This window comes from Formica exsecta, unplaced genomic scaffold (assembly GCF_003651465.1).
Source record: "Formica exsecta isolate Colony F162 unplaced genomic scaffold, ASM365146v1 scaffold1327, whole genome shotgun sequence".
NCBI lineage: Eukaryota > Metazoa > Arthropoda > Insecta > Hymenoptera > Formicidae > Formica > Formica exsecta.
In genome coordinates this window covers 218,046-240,650 of record NW_021848660.1, presented here as the reverse complement: position 1 = coordinate 240,650, position 22,605 = coordinate 218,046, and the positions used below count along the sequence as shown (strand labels likewise).

The 22,605-nt window shown below is 35.0% G+C and overlaps 3 protein-coding genes and 1 pseudogene across 7 annotated transcripts in view; 2 read left to right on the top strand and 2 right to left on the bottom strand.

Moving 5' to 3' along the window:
* Window positions 1-1,432, bottom strand: part of LOC115245847 — an 11,369-nt pseudogene extending 9,937 nt beyond the window's left edge.
* LOC115245821 (smad nuclear interacting protein 1) lies at window positions 1,413-3,181 on the top strand. Its single transcript, XM_029824307.1, has 2 exons — window positions 1,413-2,610; window positions 2,927-3,181. Exon 1 carries the CDS (start codon window positions 1,702-1,704, stop codon window positions 2,608-2,610), a length of 909 nt encoding a protein of 302 aa, XP_029680167.1. The 5' UTR covers window positions 1,413-1,701; the 3' UTR covers window positions 2,927-3,181.
* A 210-nt stretch (window positions 3,182-3,391) lies between these two features.
* Window positions 3,392-22,605, bottom strand: part of LOC115245820 (proto-oncogene tyrosine-protein kinase ROS-like) — a 35,875-nt gene continuing 16,661 nt past the window's right edge. The window contains exons 3-20 of one of the 5 annotated variants that reach the window (XM_029824302.1): window positions 20,400-20,459; window positions 20,147-20,237; window positions 17,703-17,929; window positions 17,192-17,431; window positions 16,257-16,404; window positions 15,545-16,041; window positions 14,995-15,284; window positions 14,031-14,387; window positions 13,474-13,777; window positions 12,364-12,687; window positions 11,520-12,121; window positions 10,745-11,398; window positions 9,110-10,512; window positions 8,507-8,938; window positions 7,700-7,923; window positions 7,105-7,575; window positions 6,583-6,946; window positions 3,392-5,114 (exon numbers count right to left, since the gene is read on the bottom strand). In XM_029824302.1, coding sequence (XP_029680162.1) covers window positions 4,231-5,114; window positions 6,583-6,946; window positions 7,105-7,575; window positions 7,700-7,923; window positions 8,507-8,938; window positions 9,110-10,512; window positions 10,745-11,398; window positions 11,520-12,121; window positions 12,364-12,687; window positions 13,474-13,777; window positions 14,031-14,387; window positions 14,995-15,284; window positions 15,545-16,041; window positions 16,257-16,404; window positions 17,192-17,431; window positions 17,703-17,929; window positions 20,147-20,237; window positions 20,400-20,459 — 7,572 coding nt within the window. In that variant the 3' untranslated portion in view covers window positions 3,392-4,230. Of the gene's footprint in view, window positions 5,115-5,913; window positions 6,011-6,582; window positions 6,947-7,104; window positions 7,576-7,699; window positions 7,924-8,506; window positions 8,939-9,109; window positions 10,513-10,744; window positions 11,399-11,519; window positions 12,122-12,363; window positions 12,688-13,473; window positions 13,778-14,030; window positions 14,388-14,994; window positions 15,285-15,544; window positions 16,042-16,256; window positions 16,405-17,191; window positions 17,432-17,702; window positions 17,930-20,146; window positions 20,238-20,399; window positions 20,460-22,605 lie in introns of those variants that run through there. The other 4 variants (XM_029824303.1, XM_029824304.1, XM_029824305.1 and 1 more) reach the window with 4 other exon arrangements.
* LOC115245822 (cAMP-dependent protein kinase catalytic subunit beta-like) lies at window positions 17,900-19,646 on the top strand. The gene is made up of 2 exons (XM_029824308.1): window positions 17,900-18,698; window positions 18,911-19,646. Exons 1-2 carry the CDS (start codon window positions 18,363-18,365, stop codon window positions 19,628-19,630), a joined length of 1,056 nt encoding a protein of 351 aa, XP_029680168.1. The 5' UTR covers window positions 17,900-18,362; the 3' UTR covers window positions 19,631-19,646.

The window sequence follows — 22,605 nt, the reverse complement described above, 5'->3', positions numbered from 1 at the left end:
CGGTTGCATTTCGGCACATACCAATGCCGAAAGAAACGGTCCCAGGAGTGAGGTTCTCGAGAGCTCTCTTCCGGCTGCTGATGTCATAACATCAGGCAAGAATTGAACTTGATTCGTTATCAAACGGCAAATCGGATGTATATTGCTGTTTGGTCCACAGCGAATCTCTATCAGTTCGCTTAGCGCCTCCATCGGTCTTCTTTGCGTATTGCCGTACCAGCTCGCCTGCAGTATCATGCTATACAAAGGTTGCAAGACTCGAGTGAAAATTTTATGGAACATGTTCGGATTCGTATATGTCCTAGCCACAAGCTCACGAAGATAGCCCCGAGGTAAGTCCTGCGATAATATCCGATAGAAAAAATGAATGGTCCAATGAAGTACGACAGCAGCTTGGCAAATGCCGATTAACCCTTGTAGAACGAGGCTGGAATACTGAATACATTGCGCTTTCAAACTTGTCAGTATATCGGAAAGAGGAGGTACACTGGATTGCTATAAAATATATAAAAAAAGAATTAGTTTAATAAAATCTTGTCCAATTTTGAAGATATGTGTGAGTGTATGTGCGTACCTTTCCATGATTTCTTTCTTCAATTGCAATTCTTGAATAACAATCTAATAAATAAGTAAAACTTTTCGGTTCTGATGAGTTGTCGCTTGGTATTGGTATCATCGGTAATTGACAAGAATGTATGCTGCCATTTGCGGCAGAAATATGCTTCCCTTTATAGAGCTTTTCCACGATACGCACAAGACACGTGATATGATAACGTTTGCAAAATCGACTTGCTCTTTCTCCTGGTGTTTCAAAGCATCGAGCAATGCTTTCAATCGATCACTTTGTTTCTCCGTAAGTGTCTTGCACTTCGCCCACGAGTGCAAATCACTGGAGCATTTTTCATGTATCATTGCATTTCGTTCTGCTATCTGCAAATTCCTTGTCTTCTTCTCCCATCTAGAGAACATATGTTAAATAAATATGTTAGTCATACTCATTAAATCAAAAACATATATCATTTATTTCCGTTAGTAGAATAACTATCTCCGATATGAATACATTTACTGTTCTAAACATTTTACTTTATTAAAGAAGAAGGTTGAAAGAAAACATTTAATATATAACACATTAATAGGCTGTAAAAAGAACATTTAACGCTGTCATGCATCAAGAATCGAGAAACGAGCAACATCGCCCGTCGCCCGTCGCTCGTCGCCCGTCGCCCGTCGCTCGTCGCCCGTCCCTGTCGCCCGTACGCCCGTCGCTATAGTTGCCGGCTCGATAGGAAGAAGAGAGACAGAAAACAGTATATCTGTCCTCTTCTGTTATCCGAAGCTAGCCGAAGCGCCGAGCTCACACGTACGCTGTTTGCGCTTGTGTGTGTTATCCCCTCCACCTCGGTTGCATGTGCTCGCGTCTCAATTCTGGCATCACTGACCGCAGCCTATGTCTATGGGCGCAGTACAGAATCGTTAGATCATTCTGGATTATTCTTCTCGGAAATATATACAGTAACAAAAATATTTGTGCGCCATTGATTTCGTCGTAGTCTTTATGCATGTGTAATATGTAACATCGCGATTTGCCACAATTTTGTTTTAGCCATTGTAACCGAACAGTTTTGTGGTCAGATTAGGTTATATTGTCGATATTGACGATTGTCACCAATTTTTTATTTATTCTAAATAAACTTGGAAACTATGTCAAATTGGCGGCCAAGTCACAGCAACGGTGCAGAGCGAAGAGATATGTATAAAAATAACAGAGAGGACAGATGTGAGAAGAGTAACGATTCTCACAGAGACAGATCGCAAAGGGACAGGAGCAGAGACAGAGATCACAGAGGTAGTAGACGCGATCACTCGAAAAGGGACGATGAGAAGCAGAATGGAAAGAAAAAATATGAAAGATCGCCAGCAAGAAGAGAGAATAGTCATTCTAGACACAGAGAACGTAATGAAAGGAGTAGGAGTAGAGATAGAAGGGATGACATTGGAAGAAGACGTAATGATCAACACAAGCAAAAGAGAAGCTCAGAAGATATAAAAATTAAAAGAGAATCTTCTGTTGAGTGGGGAAAATCGAACGTAAATACTGAAAAAGAAAAGCCCAACTTTGAAGTATCAGGAAAATTAACAGAGGACATGAATACTGTTAATGGAGTAGTTATAAAATATTCTGAGCCGCAAGATGCCAAGAAACCCAAACGGAGATGGAGACTGTACCCCTTCAAAGGCGAGAAAGCATTGCCTACATTATACATTCATCGACAGTCAGCATATCTTATGGGTAGAGATCGTAAAGTAGCCGATATACCCTTAGATCATCCCTCGTGTTCCAAACAACATGCCGCTCTACAATATCGTTTAGTTTCCTATCAAAAAGAAGGAGGCATCGAAGGTAGAAGAATACGGCCATATATTATTGATTTAGAATCAGCTAACGGAACATTTGTAAATAATGTAAAGTTAGAACCAAAAAGATATCATGAATTGTTGGAAAAAGACGTAGTACGATTTGGCTTCAGTACCAGAGAATATGTTCTGTTGCATGAACATAGTAAAGATGATTCCTTGGATGATGATGTACCTCTTACAAATGAAACTTAGGTAAATAATTTTACTATTCTATAGTGTGTTATATTTATTATATTTATATTTATATAAGATAAAGTGCATAATATTGTAAATTCAATTAGGCAACATTAAAATTTGAAGTTATTTGAGACATTACTTTATGGAAAAAACGAAAAAAAAAAGAGGAATAAAATGCCTGACTTTTCCATCATAAATGACAAAATGTAACGAGATTCAGATTTTAAATTAGTAATGATTTCTCTTTTCTTCTTACGTTTATTCTTATATGACAACATATTTTTGCTATTTAAACAAACTAAAATACATCTGTGTGTTCTTTATTTTTCAGGATCTATTTCTAATAGAGAAAAATGTCCAATGAATATGTATGAAGACTGATACATAAATCAAATTGATTTATCTAGAGAATCAAGAGGACAAAATATCTATGAGAAGAAAGTACGTGTATAGATACAAAGCCCCAAGTTTTTGGATTCTTGGAGATTCTTTTATGCATATTAAATGTTATATACATTGAAGATGTAAGATAATAGCTCTTGAAGGTTCCTGAAAAATATATTAAAAATACAAAATTTAGTAGTAACTCATTTTTCTTTTTTGCATTTTGCTGTGATTGTTTTAGAAATATTTTAAAGGAATTTAAAGAAAAAGAATATATTTTGTAGATAATTTTTGTTGAATTAATTAAAACTCACTTTTATATATATTTATATATTTACAATTTTTAATTATATAAGTATATAAAGCAACTTGAAATTACAAACCTCAAACATAATCATTAGTCCATTGGCATAAATTTCACAAGATTTTATACATTCAAAAACTTATCTTTTTAAAGTAAAAGATTATACACACGTACACTTTTATATTATTAAAACTATATAGAAAACTTAACAATTTCTTATATAGCTTTCCATATTATTCTTTAATAATTATCAAATGTGAAATTTGTACAATGAACAGTGAGAAATTTCGTAAGTTATTCAATAAATATGTTATTTGAAATGTAGTGATTATTAAATTAAACTGTACTTCACATTTATCATTCTTCATTACTATATCATTCTTATATTAAATAACAGGTTCGCGATTATATTACTGAAATCGCACAATATCTATATGTCACAAAACGATCTGCCATAAGTTGCATAACTTTTTGAGTATAAAAGTTTATATATATATATGTACATTATAATGGCAGTTTAAAGCTATTTAACTCCGCCCTTCGCAACTTTTCATTTTCTTTACACATAACATGCTTGGTTTTTTAATCTGTTGAATGTGCATTATTTGATATATATTTAAGGCACCATGCTAAGATAAAAGAAAGGAAAAATTTTTGAGCAAAATTGTATTAGTTATATCTTTCAACAAATTAATAAAACAAATCCTGAGTAGGCCTTAATAAAATAGGCCTACCATAGCAATCACAAAGAAGAAATGTCACGAAAAATAGTACCTCGCAATGGTCTAGAAATTTATTGTCATGTAATTATTTGTTGTCCCAAGTCTTATAGATCTACTCGCGAGTGTAACTCAGAACATTAATTAATTATCGACTTACGTCACTCGTAAACTCAAAAATATATAATTCATAGGAATCTTATTTTTAGATCCGCTACGGTCAGCGATTCACGATCCATTCACTCTGACAGCGTCCGTATTTATATTTGTATACGTGACAATGTTATTGCCCTCCTCAACTACAGGCGTCTGTCGCAGCATATTAAACAACGCGCTATTTATCATGAGCGGTATATTTGCCTTGCCATTCTGCAAGTTGGAGTGAGTCTTTTGGATCTTTGGTAACGTACACTTTGTCACCGCGCTCTCGTTCGAAGGCATTTCTCCGTTTCCTGCAACGTTCGCGAGGACATTGATCTTCAGGCATGGAAGGACCGTCTGCGAACTGATCAAAGACGAACTGGGACGTGTAGAAGGCGCCAAGCTGTGCGAGCTAGAGCTTCTACCCTCGATACTCGTCTCAGAATCCCTTCGCTCGCTCAAGTTAATCCTGTATTTTCGTCCGTTTAAGGACGAGAAGGAGTCCCCTTTCGGTGCCGTCTTTGCAACTGAGCTCACCGATTTAGAGTTGTCCAACGTGTTGTATTTTTTTGGTATCCCCGAAATCGACGCACCCTTTCGATCTGGCAAATTCAGACTAGTGATCGATGATCTCTTTTCGTATAATTTTCCATCAGATTGCTTTCGTTCTCCCGTGGAATGTTCCTTATGTTCCTGTGTGATCTCGGTGGGTAAACTGCATTTACGATCTTGATTCGTGCAATTAATCCTGCTTATATTTGCCAAATTTTGATCCGAGATGTGACTCGAACGAGGTACTTCGTAACCACTCAGAGGATTTTCTTTTGAGACGACATCCTCGTTATCTGCTAATAATTCTAGATACTTCGGAATCTCACCGGATTGCGGGTTGAGCATGGCATAGTTCGAGTTTTGGAGAAAAGGTTGTATATCTCGGCTTCCCTCAGAGCTGCTAGATTTCCAGGAGTTTCCTATACAGAATATCGATTATAATTTATAGTAAAGTATATTAGGAAATCTTATGAATTGTGAAATTTTCAGAAAAATATATTTTTTTATAAAGAAACAAAATAATTCTTTAAATCTTGACATGATTTTGTATCTTATGCATATGTTATTTATATGTTATATAATTATATGTTACCCAGCAAACACAGATACATAACTGTAACATTGCCATAATAAAACGTACTTGTAACAAGTAATATAACGTATTTGTTACATGTAAAAATGAACTATAATCCCAATATTAGTTACAAAAGAACTTTATTTGGGCGATCATAGGACGTTTTCAAAATTACGTCTTTAGCTAGTCTAAGAAATGAGGTCTTTTAAACGTCAATTATTAGTCGCCGACATTATAGACCGAAAATAGACGTCATTATGTCGTCTTTTGACGTTACTCTGTTACTTGGGCAGTTACACTACATACTCCCATGTTACATAGCAGTTATATTCTGATGTTATATTGCATAAATAAAAGACAGTTATATAATCCCAATATAAATAAGGTATAACAACTGTTACATTACATGTTACTCCCATGTTACATAGCAGTTATATTCTGATGTTATATTGCATAAATAAAAGACAGTTATATAATCCCAATATAAATTAGGTATAACAACTGTTACATTACATGTTATTCCCATGTTATATAACAGTTATATTCTGTGTTTGCTGGGTATATATTATTTTGCAAATTATGCATATAAATTAATTATGACAGGAAGAATACGAGCTTGTGAAAAATGAAAATATATTTCTTTTTACCGTAGAATGACAGAGGCAGATGATGTTTATTAAAACCTACCTGAATTGTTATGATTTTGATTCTTGTCAGCAAAGTAAGCCATGTTAGACACGCCTGCAAGCACGAGCCATGCAATGATAAATATGAATTTAAGCAAACAGTAATATTCCAGTACATTTAAGGATTAAAGAAGCACATGATAAAAATATTCTGTTACATGTGATCTGATAATGTCGAGTTACATGAATGAATGAGAAACATGCTTATATTTTTCAAATGATGTATAATTAAAATTAATTGAAAAATAAGTTTTGTTATCAATTTGCATTTTCAATATTTAATTTGTAAAAAATATTTCCTTGTAGTCAACTATTTATAATTTGTAAGCTATTGTATGCGTTATAAAATATTATATGCCTATATGTGCTTTGCTTTCATTCATTGTAACATTTCTCATGTCTATAATTTTGAAGAAACTCAACTTTCACATTGTATGTAATGATATATGTAACCACATTATAATAGCAAAACGAATGATTCATGGACGCATTAAATATTTTATGTAATGCAGGTGCGAGTAAAAAAAAACTTGCGTATTGTCAGTCAACATTCTGTCGATTTGCAAAAATTAATTGCTTCATGCAGTGATATGAGTATGAAATGAAAAAGGATTAATGTTAATTTACCTCTGCGGGTCAAATAATGTCCAGTATGCACTGGGCTTAATATTGCGTCTTCTATATTGCTTCTCAACGCGACAATGTTTTCTAGACAAATCTTAAAGCTTGGTCTAGCATCCGCTGCGCTCCAGCAACGCATCATCAATTGATGCAACGTCGGTGGACAGTTGAGGGGTTTCGGCAGCCTTCCGCCCGCACGTACGTAATGTAACACTTCGAGATTGGTCCTGGCAGGATAGGGTTGCTGACCCAACGACGTAATTTCCCATATTAGCACGCCGAATGCCCAAACGTCACTCTGTGAAGTAAATATTCCGTCCACCAAGGATTCCGGTGCCATCCAGCGAACAGGTAACAGGCCTTCTCCTTCCTAAAGCATGATTTTTGCCAATTAACTCTTTCGCCCAAGTTACTTTTAATTTTTTTAACAAGCATGCACATGCGTGCTAAAACCGTTTTAGTTTATATATTTTTATGTAAAAGTATAGATGAATAGTTTGTAAAATTTTCAAAAAATGTTGCATTTACCTTGCGGTAATAATCGTTCTTGTAAATATCTCTAGCTAATCCGAAGTCACCAATTTTCACGACACGATTCTCGCGATCCCTCGCTGACACCAAACAATTCCTACATGCGAGATCTCTGTGCACGAAATGCAACTCCTCTAGATAACGACAGCCTCGCGCAACGTCTTCGCACATGGCGAGCAAATCTTGTAGACGCAGAGCGTGCGAATCTGTTGGTTGCAAGGATCGACTCTCTCTCAAATAACTCAGTAGATCACCAGCTTCCATTAATTCCAACACGAGTAAGGGAGGATCAGTATCCAAACAAACACCTAGCAGTCTTAATACATGCTTATGTCGAAAATGACTCATAAGTCTCGCTTCTTGCAAAAATTCCGTCTTCTCTTGCGAAGAAGCATCCTTTCGCAGCATCTTTATGGCGACGGGCGTTATGCCCGGTCGTTCTAAATCCTTGGCATTTCCCTGAAATACCTGCAAAATATTCAGAATTACTTTAAAATGCAAATTTTATACATTTATATATAATAATATAAATTTCATATATATTATAATAAAAATATATTGTGTAGAGGGAGTGTTGAAAATTAAATTTTACCTTTCCGAATGCACCACTGCCTAAAAATTTTGCTAATGTAATTTGTTCTTGTTTGATTTTAGGCAATGCAGAATCATCTGGATCATTTTGCAATGTAGAAGCATATAATGCGTTGGATTGAACGAAGTTCCCGCGAGGTATTTCGCGAAGAGTTGCTAATTCGACATCGGATATTATCGGAGGTAAAACTGCCTTTTTATCTTCTTTGCGTTGTCGGTAAACTGCTGGATAACGATATGATACATTTGTCTAATATCACGTTGCCAAAATACACACACACACACACACACACACACACGCACACACACGCACACACACACACACACACACACACACACACACACACACACACACACACACACACACACACACACACACACACACACACACACACACACACACACACACACACACACACACACACACACACACACACACACACACACACACACACACACACACACACACACACACACACACACACACACACACACACACACACACACACACACACACACACACACACACACACACACACACACACACACACACACACACACACACACACACACACACACACACACACACACACACACACACACACACACACACACACACACACACACACACACACACACACACACACACACACACACACACACACACACACACACACACACACACACACACACACACAATATATATAAATTGTTTTCTATCAACAACATTTGTTTTCAAAAATTCCATATATTGTATTTTATCTGAATTAATTTACAATTACAAACTCGAGCTATTAAATATACTTACGGCAGAAAAAATAGCAGAAACAGGCCAGCATTATGATAACGATCACGATGAGGCCTAACATTAACGGTAAGTGTGGTTGTGTAGTTATATTTATTAATCCTCCGGTAGATTCTGTTAGATCAATGATCGAGCTTGATTCACTCCAAGCGCCGAAACCATATGCATTTTTAGCTCGCACACGAAATTTTATATATTTCTGATCCATATCCCCGGTAATTATCCAGTAACTGTCCGTTCCGTTATAATATAAATTCCAGTGCTCATTCTCACCGGCTTCGTTATCTTGTTTGTTATTGTCGTCAGTGATTAAGCCTTCCAATCGATACAAAGTTATTTGTGAACCGTGAGCTTGTGCAGGTTCCCAATTTAATTGGTAAACCAAATTTCGAAGTCTTGTTACCGTAGGTTTTCCAGGAGCGCTCGGGACATCCCCTTTATTATAAAAGAAAAATATAAATAATATTTCTTTATTTTATTTTAATATATTTATATTTCTATTTGAAGCTTTATTATTAGCTTCTTCTATAGCAAATCTATAAGATATTTTTATATCTATAAGCATGTTAAATATCTCATTTTATGTCTTTATCTTTATTTACTTACCTAGCGTTTGAAATGTAAATCTCCCATCAGATGGCCATATAAAGTCCTCCTTGTACGCGGGGTATCTCAGTATCAGGCGAAATCTATACAACGTACGCGGTTGTAAATCTTTTATATGATATGTTATATTGTACTGTTTCACCTCAAAACTGTCTGCGATTTGCCACGTGTCCATCGCAACATCCTTGTACTCCAGCCTGTAATCGATCGTCAGATTGTCGCTCAGGATCCAAGAGATGTTTATACTGTTCATGCTGATTCCGCTCACAGTTAAATTGTTCGGTTCCGAGTACATGTGAATAGTTTTCGTAAGAGTTTCATTGTACAAATCGCTGAAGTTGACGGGATACACACGCACATATACCAGATAATCCTGGCCTGGCAGAAACGGCTTCAATATCGTAAAGAACTTGCCATCTTCCGTGCGCTCGAGCTCCTTGATCAGCTGTTCGCCCTTCTGTCGGACCCCGTTTACCGAGAGAAGCGATCTCCAGTGCACCTCGTAGTGCACAGCCGCACAATTCAATACCTTAGGCGGCATCCAATAAACCGCCGCAAGGGTTGGCGTCAGCGCTTGAACCGTAAAGTTTTCCGGTGCGTTGGGTTTGCCTGGACTAGTCATCAGGATCACATCCTGGCCTGATAAGGTAGACAGTTTAAATTGTTTGATGTAAACATTGCTCAGCGTCAACTGCAGCTTGTATTCCGTGAACGGCTTTAGATTCTGAATCTCGTAATGTCGCTTGTATGTCTGCAGCTCGAAACCTTCGCACTCCTTCAAACAGTGGAGCACGTGGATAATGTACAGCGTGCTGGGTAGACTGTATTTCTCGCAACCGACCTCGGAGCTCATCTCCGGGAGATTAATGACGATACTATTCTCTGTTGCCTTTACTCGCTCGATAGTGTAAGCTTTTCGGCGAGGTATCAGACATTTCGTCGTAGGATAAGCTTGCAGGGATTTGCCGAAGGCTGTGATGTGACGTACATTAGGCAGATAGAGACTCTTCAGTTCCGGTTTGGACATGTTTTCCTTGCTCACACGGAAAGGATATTCTTTTTTTATGCAATAGATTCGATTTTCCGTTACATTGGACCAGTAAATGTTCATCTTGTCAACCGTAAGAGACGTGAGAGTCGCTGTTTTGAAACCTACACTTAATATGACATTGCACATGCAACCATGAATGTCAGCTACGTTTAAATGTCCCTCCATCGATATCCAGTATATCACCGGTTTCTGCATATTAGTTTTATCAACCGTCATCATGGGCATTACCGAACTAGACGGGCAGGTACATGTATTATTTATATTTTTGAAAAATGGTTGCACATTTCTCCCGTCGAGATCCGATTGCATTATTATACCTCGGTCATTTGTTGCTTCAATCCAGTATAAAGATCTAAAAATATATATGCATTATATTTTAATGATTTTATAATATTATTTGAACGAAATAACAAAATTCTGTAACTTTACAATTTTTTATAATTTTGTGTGCAAAATGTTTTGTGATTACATAATTTATGATATTAGTTGCAAAAAAAAAAAATAATAATATAATATGTATAAATACTTAAAAGAAATAAAAATAAAATTAATATTATATTTCAAACAAATAAAAATCGGCGTACCCCAAAGATGGCACTACATCTAAAACAGGAATGTATCTTCCTCTCCTTACGATATTATTGTATTTAACTTCACCAGCTTTCCACATTATTAAGTCCAGTTTCATAATGTAACCGCTGCTTTCCCATGGATTGGTACTGTTATATTCGTATTCCGTCCAATACAGATTTCTTGCTATCCAGTCGATGCAGAGGCTGTGTGCGCTATTTTTCAAGGCAAGTATTTTTGTGACATTGGTTCCGTTGATCTCTGACGTCACTAACTCTTGCATCTCACTAATCCAATAAATTTTGTTTTCAATTTCCAGGTAATTGACGTCTGTTGCGCTATGTCTGGTGAGCGAGTTATTGGTCTCTCGATCCAAATCGGATATTTTCACAGCATCCGCGGTAGCAACCAATAATTGGGGCACCGGATTCTCGTACGTAGTCGACACGTTGATTAAATCCGTGTAAGGACCGGCACCAATTTTGGTATGTGCTCGTACTCGAAAGTAATATGTCATGTTGCGTCTTAGATTTCGTATTGTGTACTCCAATGTCGAAGCTGGGATGCTTTGATCGTTGCAGATTTCAATTTCTTTCTCGTCCTCAATAAACGAACACTGTACCATGTATCCTTGAATAATTCCGTTTGTAAACTGAGGTTGATTCCATCTATAAAGAGAATAAGAGATATTTTAACATTATTGCTTATAATAAAAAAAAACTCAGATCTTATATATATATGTCATTAAATGTAAGAAAAAATGAGAGTGCAAGATTTTAGATTCTTCACCTGAATATCACAAGACGATCGTCCGTTATGAACTCATGGCGGAATTCTTTGTCCACGAACGCCCTAGGAAACGTCGGCTGAGTCGGCACGCTCTGTGGCGATTTCAAAATTTTTCGCGAATTATGCGCCGTTTCCCAGTAAGTAAAAGCTTTTACAGTAACCTCTAGGACGGAATAAGGGAGGATCTGGTCCGAGTTGTTGTACGGTATTGTCGTTTCGATCGTGATTTCCGGGTTCGAATTTGTATTAATGTAATCCGCGAACTTTACTTCGTAGAAAACCGTGCCATAATTAACATTTTTCACTGGATCCCATGATATGTTAAAATTTCTCCAAGTTCCTTCGACTCTTATACTATTAAAGTCGACAGCGTCTGGCGAAACCTTTACGGTTTCCGATGTTAAATTTTTTGGGTACTGATGAAGTGCGGGATCCATGACGGCCACCATGTGTAAGCCGGACAAAGTGATTCCATTGATCACGGCGGTGTTCTGACCGGAGAGATCGCCGATTACCGCATTCGTACCATCCTGCAGCCACAGCAGGTGTTCAGAGAAATAACATAAAGGTCCTTGCACATTTGGATCTTTCAAAGCAGAAACCTTGAAATAAAAATTTATTGTTTACATATATTGTTATATTTTATTTTAATTCATTTATTTATATATTGATTATACATTATTTGATAAAATTAAAATTGTATTAGCGGCATTTATAATTTTATCGTGCTCGATAAATTTTATTTTTATTAGAAATAATAATATTCTATTATTAGAAATTATAATATTATTATTAAAAATAATAATGATCTAAATATAAAAATTAATTAGATACACAAAGAAACCTTTTCCGGAACGATTTTCTGATTCATTGGAATTCTTTCGGATGTAGGTGCTCGATAAACGATGGATCCACTTTCGTAGCTTCGAACGATCCAATAGACGTATCTATTTTCGGTGTCGAGCGTCAATCCCATCACTTGTTTGCCATTAAAAATTTCGTCCGAATGATAGTACCTCTTGTTCTGTCCATTTAATCGTACAACTTCCACAGCGTGACCAGTAGACCAATATAAATATGCTTCTAGAGAGTCGATCATGAGTTCTTTCACAATTGCTATGATAGACATCGGCTCTTGTTGAGATCCATCCAAGTTTGCTCTTGTTATCTATAAAGTCAAGATAATATTATATAGTATATTTTTGAAATCAAGTAGAGGATATTTTTGACATTACTTTAACAAAAACCCAGGGTTGGGAAGTAACGCGTTACTTGTAACGCCGTTACCGTTACAGTTACTTTTTTTCGGTAACTGTAACGGTAACGGCGTTACAAATTTTGTTTGTAACGGAAAAAGTAACTTCGTTACATTTTTCGGTAACGAGTAACGAATTTAACAGTTACTTTTATCGTTACTTTTTTTAATTTACTCGGTATAATTTTCATACAAAGGAAAATATTGATAAGAGTGTTGGAATGCAGCATTACATGAAAACTACTGAAAACTCATTTTGGTATCTTGTTTCTTTGTAAGACAATGTTTAAAAATTTTTAGTGTTTAATTTGATCTTGTATTAAAAAAAATTGTATGTAAAGTTATTGTTATATAAAAAAAAACTAACGGAAATTGTAACGACTCGTTATTTTTTGAGTAACGGTAACGGTAACAAGTTACTTTTTAAAATTGGTAACGAGTAACGGTAACGAGTTACTTTTTAGAAAAAAGAACGATAACGGTAACGAGTTACTTTTATAAAGTAACTTTCCCAACCCTGCAAAAATCTTACAGCCATCGGAAATATTAAATATCAATTGTAAAAGTTTACAATCTAGATATCGAGATATTTCAAAAACATTGCTGTCAAAATTATAATAATATTCATGTAAAAAATTGCGTTTTGCACTTGCGTACTCTAATTTGCTTTAAAGTTAAAATACATTTAATTATATTTACTATCTGTTGCTTTGGATTCGCCCAATACAGCTTCTTTGATAACCAGTCCACGGCAACACTTCCCACCGAATGATTGTTAAGCTTCTTCTTCTGATGGTCGCTAACGTTATAATGATATAACGCGGAATTATTTCCTACTATGTACAGTACATCCTTGTACCAACTAACGTCGACGATATGAAATTCGCTGTCGGAATCCTTCATATCTGGCTTAGAAACGAGCGTATTTATATTTTCTCCAGTTACGTCACTCCTCAAAAGTTCCTCGTTCGACGACCACAAGATAGACGCGCGCGAACCATTCCTAAATGTATAATTTAATTTGATAAATAATTTACGGGAAGAATCAGCATAAATGCAAAAGAGGCATGTTTTCGAAAACCTCATATGTATATAAAACTCTAACAAAAAAATTAGAAAAACAGATAAAGAACACGTAGAGAGAAAGAAAAAGGAGAAAAAAGGAAAACATCCAAAACTCAATATAAAAAAATATCTGTTATATTTATTATAATATTATATATATTTAGCTTAATAAAGTTATTAATTAATATTACCTTAAAGTTCGCCCGCGGAACTCCGCGGACCATGGTCCTCTACCAGCTTTCGTATATGCCGCAGCTTTGATCGAATATTCCGACTTTTCTCGCAAATTGTAGACAGTATGTGACAGTCCAACTATATCTTTCTGATGAATAGTTTCGCCAGTCGATTCGTCTATGATTTCAAGCTCATATGACCAGTCTTGCCAAGCGCCCTTGCCTTGATAACCTAGTAAATGAGGAGCTTGCCAGGAGACCTTTGCTCTTTCCGCCCCTAGGACAGCTTGTACTCCTGTAGGTGGATTTATTGGGGTGGAAACGGGTTGGCTTGCATTCATCAATACGTTCACACTGACGAAGAAAGTGTCGGGCCTGAAGACGAGAATATTTATTCGTTCGCGCTATTAATGTAGGTTTAATTTAATTTCTTATTGCAAAAATTATTTATAATTTTTACTAATAAATATTAAAATAATATCAAGTAATAAGATATAGCTCCAAAATATATAAAATGAGTTTTAAAGTCAAAGAATCAGAAAGAAGAATCTTATGTTAAACGCTTTTTATTTTATTAATATGTTTAACAATATCTTTATAAGCTTTTCTTTTTAAAGTGCCGAGAAAATGACTGCCAAATGTACAGATACAGTATATTCTACTGTGTGTTCAATAAAGTTATATTATTATTATTATATCGCGTTAACAGTGGGAATAGTTCCGTCAAGTGAACTCCACGCGACCGTATCTCGAAGATATCGTAAGCAGATAACGGTTTAGCATAAGAACCATCTTTTTTTTAAACAAAGATTCATTGCTTTATTGTTTATAAAACAAATTATTTTCTTTTAGAATTTATAGCATTATTATGTATATTTAATCACTGCATTCAAACTTGATTATATACATATACAAAAAATAATGATAATTAGTGTTTAAAGCCAAATGTAGAAATAAAATTTTTTTTTAAATATAAGAATACCTGTCAAGATAGGAATTGTGAAAATATCTATTTTGCTTTTGATGATAGCCTTCGGTAAGAACATCTTCACCATTAGTCCAATAAAATAAACCATTTGCCATAGCTAAAGAAACAACGTTATTGAATTTGGGTTTTTGTGTATTGGAGCGCAGATCAAAAATTTCACGACCATCCAGTGTCACCGATAGCACTGTATTTTTAGTGTGATGAGGAACAAGTAATCGAAAATTCATATGGTCTACCGTGAAAGCCCCCAAATTTGCATCCTCAAGAATTAAGTATGGTTGAACCTAAAATAATAAAATAACATTCCGATTCTTAAAAAAATAATTAAATTTTTATATATGAATGTTTTGATAATAAATGTCTTTTAAAAAATTATTTTATTTAAAGAAAGTAATATATACGTTAATATCAACAGCATATTAAAATGATTACATTATACACATCCTATTAATATGTACGTCTAAAAATTTTGCATTTGTTAGTATAACGCTAAAAATAAAAGTTTTAGTAATATAAAATTATAAAAAAAGAAAGGAACTTATACCTCGTGTTTCACACCGTTGCTGATATCGGCCAGATCTAATCTAAACAATCCTGCTTTAGTGACCCAAAAGATGTACCCATTGTAAGGATCGACTTCGATATGCAATGGTCGGGTCAAGAATCCAGCCATAGCTACTGTCAAACTTTTGCCATCCAAATTGCATCTGGCTATTTGCCATACTGTGGTCGCGTGTTTTACCTCTCCCAATATGTATAAGTGAAGATTCAGCCAATCGACGGAAAGACTTAATGGTTTGAAGTGCATTCGATCAGGATTCAGAATGGCTTCCGCTTCCGATCGCTCGATAATCGAGGTACGATACACGTAACCCATCGAAGTGGAAACGAATAATTGAGCGGATGCCACGTGTATTGCCACTCCGCGGATCTCACTCTCGGTCTCGTAAACGATGCTGGGCTCGTCCAACATATCGGCGCCTTGCATCATGACCACATGCTCGCCACCGAGGATGAGAATCGGCTGTTGCGTATCTTTGACTAAAAAAATTGTTTTTAATTAATTATTTGTAAATTTAAATTTCAAGTTTATTGATATAGATATGAATTATAAAATCTGAGAATCGGCAGCCGAACGGATTTGATTCTTTGAAATAATAAAATTAATTAAAATACTCTGGAAGACAGATAGATTTGTGTAATGTTTGCATTTTTGTTAATGCTAATGTAAATATATATTACTCTTCGTAACGTACCAGTAGGTTCTCGAGTCGTAGAGATATAAATTATTGCAGGTGGACCCTCGCCAACTCCATTTCTCATAGTCACACTGACAGAATAATTCTGATTAGGTTCGAGATTTTGAAACATGTAGTGATTGGAATCCCCGGTGGCTGGAATATCCTGTTGATAAAATATAACGTATATTTTTTATAACTCGTAATCATCCCACCGTGAATCCCTCGCTAGGAAATAAATATGCAATTAGGAGAAAAAAACGCCATGCCAGAAACTTATTTTGCAGATGATCTGGTTCGTACAAGTTGTTAAATTTAATATTAACGGGGTTTTGGATAATGTAATTAATAAAAATGCAATAGTAATAATGTCTAATATTGTTAATATTAACGTTTCAAAAAAGCGGCCATGCTTCAAAGCGTGCATTCTCTTCAAATTAATATTAGTACGCAACTTAAAAAGCGAATAAATATAAAATAAGAAACTCATTGACGATCTTTAATTCTTAATATATTCATGATTTTAATAAAAAAGCTAATATAATAATAAAAACTAACAGGGAATATATTAATTAAGATTATTAAAGATTTTATAATTTTCGTAAATTAAATGCAGAGGGAAGATTTACCGTTATCATTGGATAACATGACAAGTATATTTAACGTCGCCATATAAAACTTAACGCGGTTGCTCGTCAATGAATTCTTCTCAAACGGGATAACGGAATGTACCTTGCAGAACCAGTTGCACACATTACATTTCTATATATAGACAATAGTTAATAAATAGTATAGAAAAGCGTAACGACGCGTCTTGCGCGAATATACGGAGATATAAGAGTGCAGTTGAGAGAGAAGAAAAAAAGGCTTGTGCATACAGAAGTATGCGAGAGACACTTCGGTGTGAGTAATTGGACACGCATGTCTGTATATGGTTCTGGCGTGGCGTGTACCTTAAGCTGGGAATGTTCAGCCCCTTGCAGACGCAGGACATAGGACAAAAGTGGCCCGTTCGAGAATGGGCCCGGTTCCCAAGATACAGATACGCGGTAACTGTCTACCGCCGCCGTTCTTACAATTACCGGTGTTGATGTAGGTAAACCGGCCGGACATGTTAATATTACCACACTCGGCGCTGACACGATCGGCTCCGGATTATGCTGCGACGATTTCAGGAACAGTGCTACGCGAAACTGTAAATGCCAGTGTTTTTTTTTTTTTTAATCGAAAATTGTATAAGAAACGATTCAACAGTTTTAAATGCACATTCCACCTAAGATCTACATCGAGATTAAATTAACGCATATTATTTAAAAATTTTACGCTAATATAGTGTGCATTTTATATTTTATTAATATAAGTAAGAGTATTTATATTTATATGTCGAATAAATAAAATGAGATAGAAACGATTAATGAAATATTTATGTAACTCTATGTGAGAGATTCTTTCGTCCTTACGTACCCTGTATTTAGTATACGGTTGTAGGTTTTCGACTAGTATTTGATCACCTTCGCCCCATGATTGATTCCTGCAGTACTGCCATGTCTCAGCTAGCTCTTCGTATCTCCATTGCACTAAGTATGATATGCCTCCGGCACGTTTACCTACGCCTTTCCATTCGAGGCTGAGCGAGGTCGCCGTCAATGAATCCGCGACCAATGCTGGTGCCGGTGGAGTGCCGATTTCCGCTATTGGTAAAATGATTTTTTCATTTGATTTACAGAATGTTTCATGCCATAACAAAAATATCAATAAATATTTAATGCATATTTTATTTAACCGAATTTAATTTTATTTATGTCTATAAATATAAGGAAATAAGGGGAGAATATAAGGGAAGAGGCAAAAATAATTTTGTTTGTAAAAAAAATGACATCTTTTACAATTTTATATTAGCATCATTTTTAGTCAAAATAATACCAATGCAATATATAATATGATGCACATATGCATCATTATATATATATGTACATACATATATACATATAAATAAACAACATACGATCCACATCCCGTCGCACACAGCAATTTTTTAAAACAATTAAAATATCATGTCATCTCATGATATATTAACCTTTTAAATTTAAAGCATTCAAGTTTAAGGAATTAAACGCATTTTAAATGGCACGAATATCCGACGTTGAAAGACATCAAATGTTCAAGGAATACAATGATATCTTAGACAATCTGAGAACGGCATTTCTGGAGAAGTGGAGGACAAAGGTAGACGATAACGCGAAATTGGAGGACTTTGAACGTTTCAGAACCGTCGGCACTGGTGCCTTTGGCCGCGTTCTTCTCGTCAAATATAAACCAACGTCCTCGTATTACGCCATGAAGATTCTCGATAAAACGAAACTCGTGAAGATGAAGCAAGTAGATCACACGCATAACGAGAAGCGAATCCTGCAATGTATCAACTTTCCCTTCTTGGTTTTTATGGAGTTCTGTTTCAAGGCAAGGATCAAAAACCGAAGTAACGATACTATCGATACTTTAAATCTCTACTTTTTTCTACACAAAATATATTAGGTAGATGGATCTCTTTCGGCAAATTTTTTTCTAAAAGAGAAATTAAATTGTTTCTTGTTATATTTAATAAATATCCCAAAATATTCTCATAAAATCAACACATCTGATAACATGCTATATTTCAATCCCTGTTTCAGGACAACTCTTACGTGTATATGGTGTTGCCGTTCGCGCAGGGCGGAGAAATGTTCACTCATCTCAGGCGTATGGGGAAGTTCGATGAGTCATTGGCGAAATTCTATGCCGCTCAAGTGGCCTTGGCCTTGGAGTATCTGCATCACTGTAGCCTAATTTATCGAGATCTGAAGCCGGAGAATATCCTGATAGAAACTACCGGTTACATCAGGGTAACCGATTTTGGTTTCTGCAAGATGGTAGACGGCCGCACATGGACCTTGTGCGGCACGCCGGAATATTTGGCGCCGGAAGTAATTCTGTCAAAGGGTTACGGTAAGGCCGTCGATTGGTGGAGCTTTGGCGTGCTAGTCTACGAGATGAACGCGGGATATCCGCCATTCTATGCGCATGAACCCATGAAGATCTACGAGAAAATTGTAGCGGGCAAGTACAAGTTTGCGCATCACTTTGGCGAGGAGCTAAGAGACATATTGAAGCACATTCTGCAAGTGGATTTGACAAGAAGATACGGCAATTTAAAAGATGGTAGTATGGACATCAAGAAACACCGCTGGTTCCAATCTATCGATTGGATCGAGATCTATCATCAGAAAGTGCAACCGAGCTTTATTCCTCATTGCACCCAGAACGGTGATACAAGCAATTTTGATCATTATGATGAAGAACCGCTTGAGATCGCCACTTATGATCACTATGGGAAGGAATTTGCAAATTTCTAGAGATGAAAAACGCTGGCAATTACAAACTGATATAAAAAATAAGAGATTGAGATTAAGAGATTGATATAGAAATTATATTTAGATTGTTATTTATACGATGTTTGTATCTCATATTTAGCTTTTAATTATTTTATGATGACAATAATCACAAAATAAACAATATTTTTTAAGTTTGTTAAAAAAAAGAAAAATAATACAAATAGTAGTAACAGAGATAAATGATGAGATAAAATAAAAAAAAATTCCCTAAATTTAAATATTATACATTATCATTATAAAAGTTTATAAATGATTGTACACAATAGTGATATTTAACTGTATGAGATTTAACTGTAAGTTTAACGAGATAATGTTATTTTGTGTTTATAAGAAATAAATGTTCTTTTCTCCGATAATATCTTTCATCATTGAGAGATATATAAAGTATTTAAATATCTTTATTATACGTACATAAATTTTAATATTTTTTTCATGAAAAATATATTTCCAAATCAATATCAAAAGATGCTATTATACCTTTGAGCTGCTGGAAGTAACGATTTAACGCGTCGTGGCAGCCCAAAACGCAGTACAATTCCTTTGGCGGTAGTAATTCTTGCGTTCCATTCTGCGAACAATACATTGGATTGACATTATGTATTTATTCACTAGATAATTAGGAGGATGTTACGTAAAAGATTGTGCGAAAAATTACATTACGAACATACTGCACTTTTACGTAAGTTCGTCCGATAAATGTCATAAAAATAAAAGTAGCAGCGATACTAACGCAAACAGCTTGGCAGCTTGTGTCGAGCGCTCGTTCCCATGCTTCACAGCCTTTTGTACACTGAAAAAATAAGCATAATGATAAAAAACGGCAATATTTTAATTTCATATATTCCTAAGACGAATGATCTTTTTTAATCTTATAAAAATTTTGAATTAAATGCAATAAATTTAAGAAGAAGAAACAATTAATTTTTTTTCTTATAAAACGCAACATAAATGCAAAGTAAAATATAATTTTTTTATGTTGTTAGTTTCCTTTTGCAATGTTTTGAATAACATCGATGCTTTTGTGTGACTAGGTTTTGTTAATTACGTATCCCAAAAAGAGTTTGTAGATAATATATAGAAAAAGTATTTTGCTCTAAATGAGATAAATATTCTTCAATGTACACAAACTTTATCTTAATATAATGTAAGTTATATTTTTTTAATAATGAGTTTAAGTAAGATATTTATGTAACTTAATGTTATAACGCAATATCTAATTTATATAACAAACATAACAAAAAAAAATTTTTTGAAGTTGCATTATGCGGCTTATATTTTACAAGTATTTATTTCTAATTTTGATGCTGTTATTTCTAATTAGAATTTTTTGCAAATTACATTCATGACAATCTTATCTACATTATTGTTTCATGTGGACATTTTGTATTCCTGACGAACAATAGAACGTCTCACATATCGGATTTGCAATAAATAGTCTATATGATGCAACCTTCCGTCGAAGGTCATTGGGCATTCTATGCGCTAAAATGCAATTCCGGAAGTAGTTGAACAATGGGTCACGTTATCTGGAGCGATGTGACATAACTCTATGCCGTCGTGAGGTAAAGCCATAATTTTTCGTGATCGTGTCTGATCCCGGCCTGCGTGGCACGTGCCTCAAGTAACGCCCACGTTCATAAGACTCTCGTTGCATGGCAGCTTGTCGGGCATGGATTTGCGAACTAAAGTTTAACGCATTAACTTACTGCGCGAGAGGATGTGGGCATTTGTCGTCGACAACAAGCCAGCTGTAGTCGAGAACACGGACAGCGCAGCTTCCACTGCGCCAATACATGTCTTTGTTTACCTTGCGAAATACAATTCTTTTAGCCGCAGATTTCTCTCTCAAATATAAAGTTAGTATTTTAGAAATTATTATGCATAATGGCGTTATGTAACGGCAAGAACATAATTATTAATTATGGTAAAAGTAATTAATCACAGACAAATAGAAATAATTTTCTATCTCATCATTCTAATTTTATCGTTAATTTTTTTTTTTGTAATAGAGAATTTCTTCCGCAATTTACTAAACATATACATATCGTTAAGTTTTTAAAGAAAACATCAGAACAAAAAATGCATTCACGCGAATGCATTTAGAAGTATAAATATACAGGAGCGACTTGTGCCTCGAGTGTCTCGAGTGCAGACTTTGATAGATCTTTAAACAGTTGGAACATTTCAATTATCGCTGCTATTTTTTTAAGTATTCCAACTTATTGAGATAATTATATTGTTTAATTTCATAATTCTTGAAATAAATTTCAAGCGAAGTAATATTTTTTCTACGAGAAGCAATAAAAAAAATGAATTTTCTTGATTTTTGCGCATTTTTTCATGTTGCTTCATTGTAACAGTTTCATTAGCCTTAATCATAAATAAGTATAATGGAGTTTTATAGTAGTGCATAGTGGAAAGTCTATTTCAACGTCCGGAGTTATATACAAGAGAAGCTATTTAGCAATTGACAAATTGATTGTCATTCTGGTTAGTGTGTTCGAGAGGCGCCATATATAAATAATACTCCACTCGACATTGCGGAATAATAAGCAAATTGCCATCGTATTAGAAACCTACTTTCTTTGAACGAATTGTAAAACGTGCGCTAAATAATTAAAATTCTAAAAAATTAAACATTTTTTTTTCTAAAAGTATAGATATTGTATATTTTTCATATAATTCTTGTTAACAGATCTTCACAACATTTTACAGACAGATCTTCAATATTTTATTTCTTTTCCTAATATGTATCCATTTAATAGACATATCAAGTTATATAACAGAAAGATGTTTTAGGCCTTAGGCAATTGTTTCGTAAGCACTTGTATTAAAAAAAAAAAAAAAATGCGAATCTTTCAAGCACGAGCTCGTTACGAGATGCGCAGCGCATTATACGCACATAATAACACGTGTGTGTATGGTGGCATATACGA

Bases quoted from the DNA above. Each gene is read 5' to 3' on its own strand.
- LOC115245821 (XM_029824307.1), top strand. From the start codon at position 1,702: ATGTCAAATTGGCGGCCAAGTCACAGCAACGGTGCAGAGCGAAGAGAT.
- LOC115245822 (XM_029824308.1), top strand. From the start codon at position 18,363: ATGGCACGAATATCCGACGTTGAAAGACATCAAATGTTCAAGGAATAC. The intron at 18,699-18,910 runs GCAAGGATCAAA...TCCCTGTTTCAG, and splicing joins TTATGGAGTTCTGTTTCAAG to GACAACTCTTACGTGTATAT.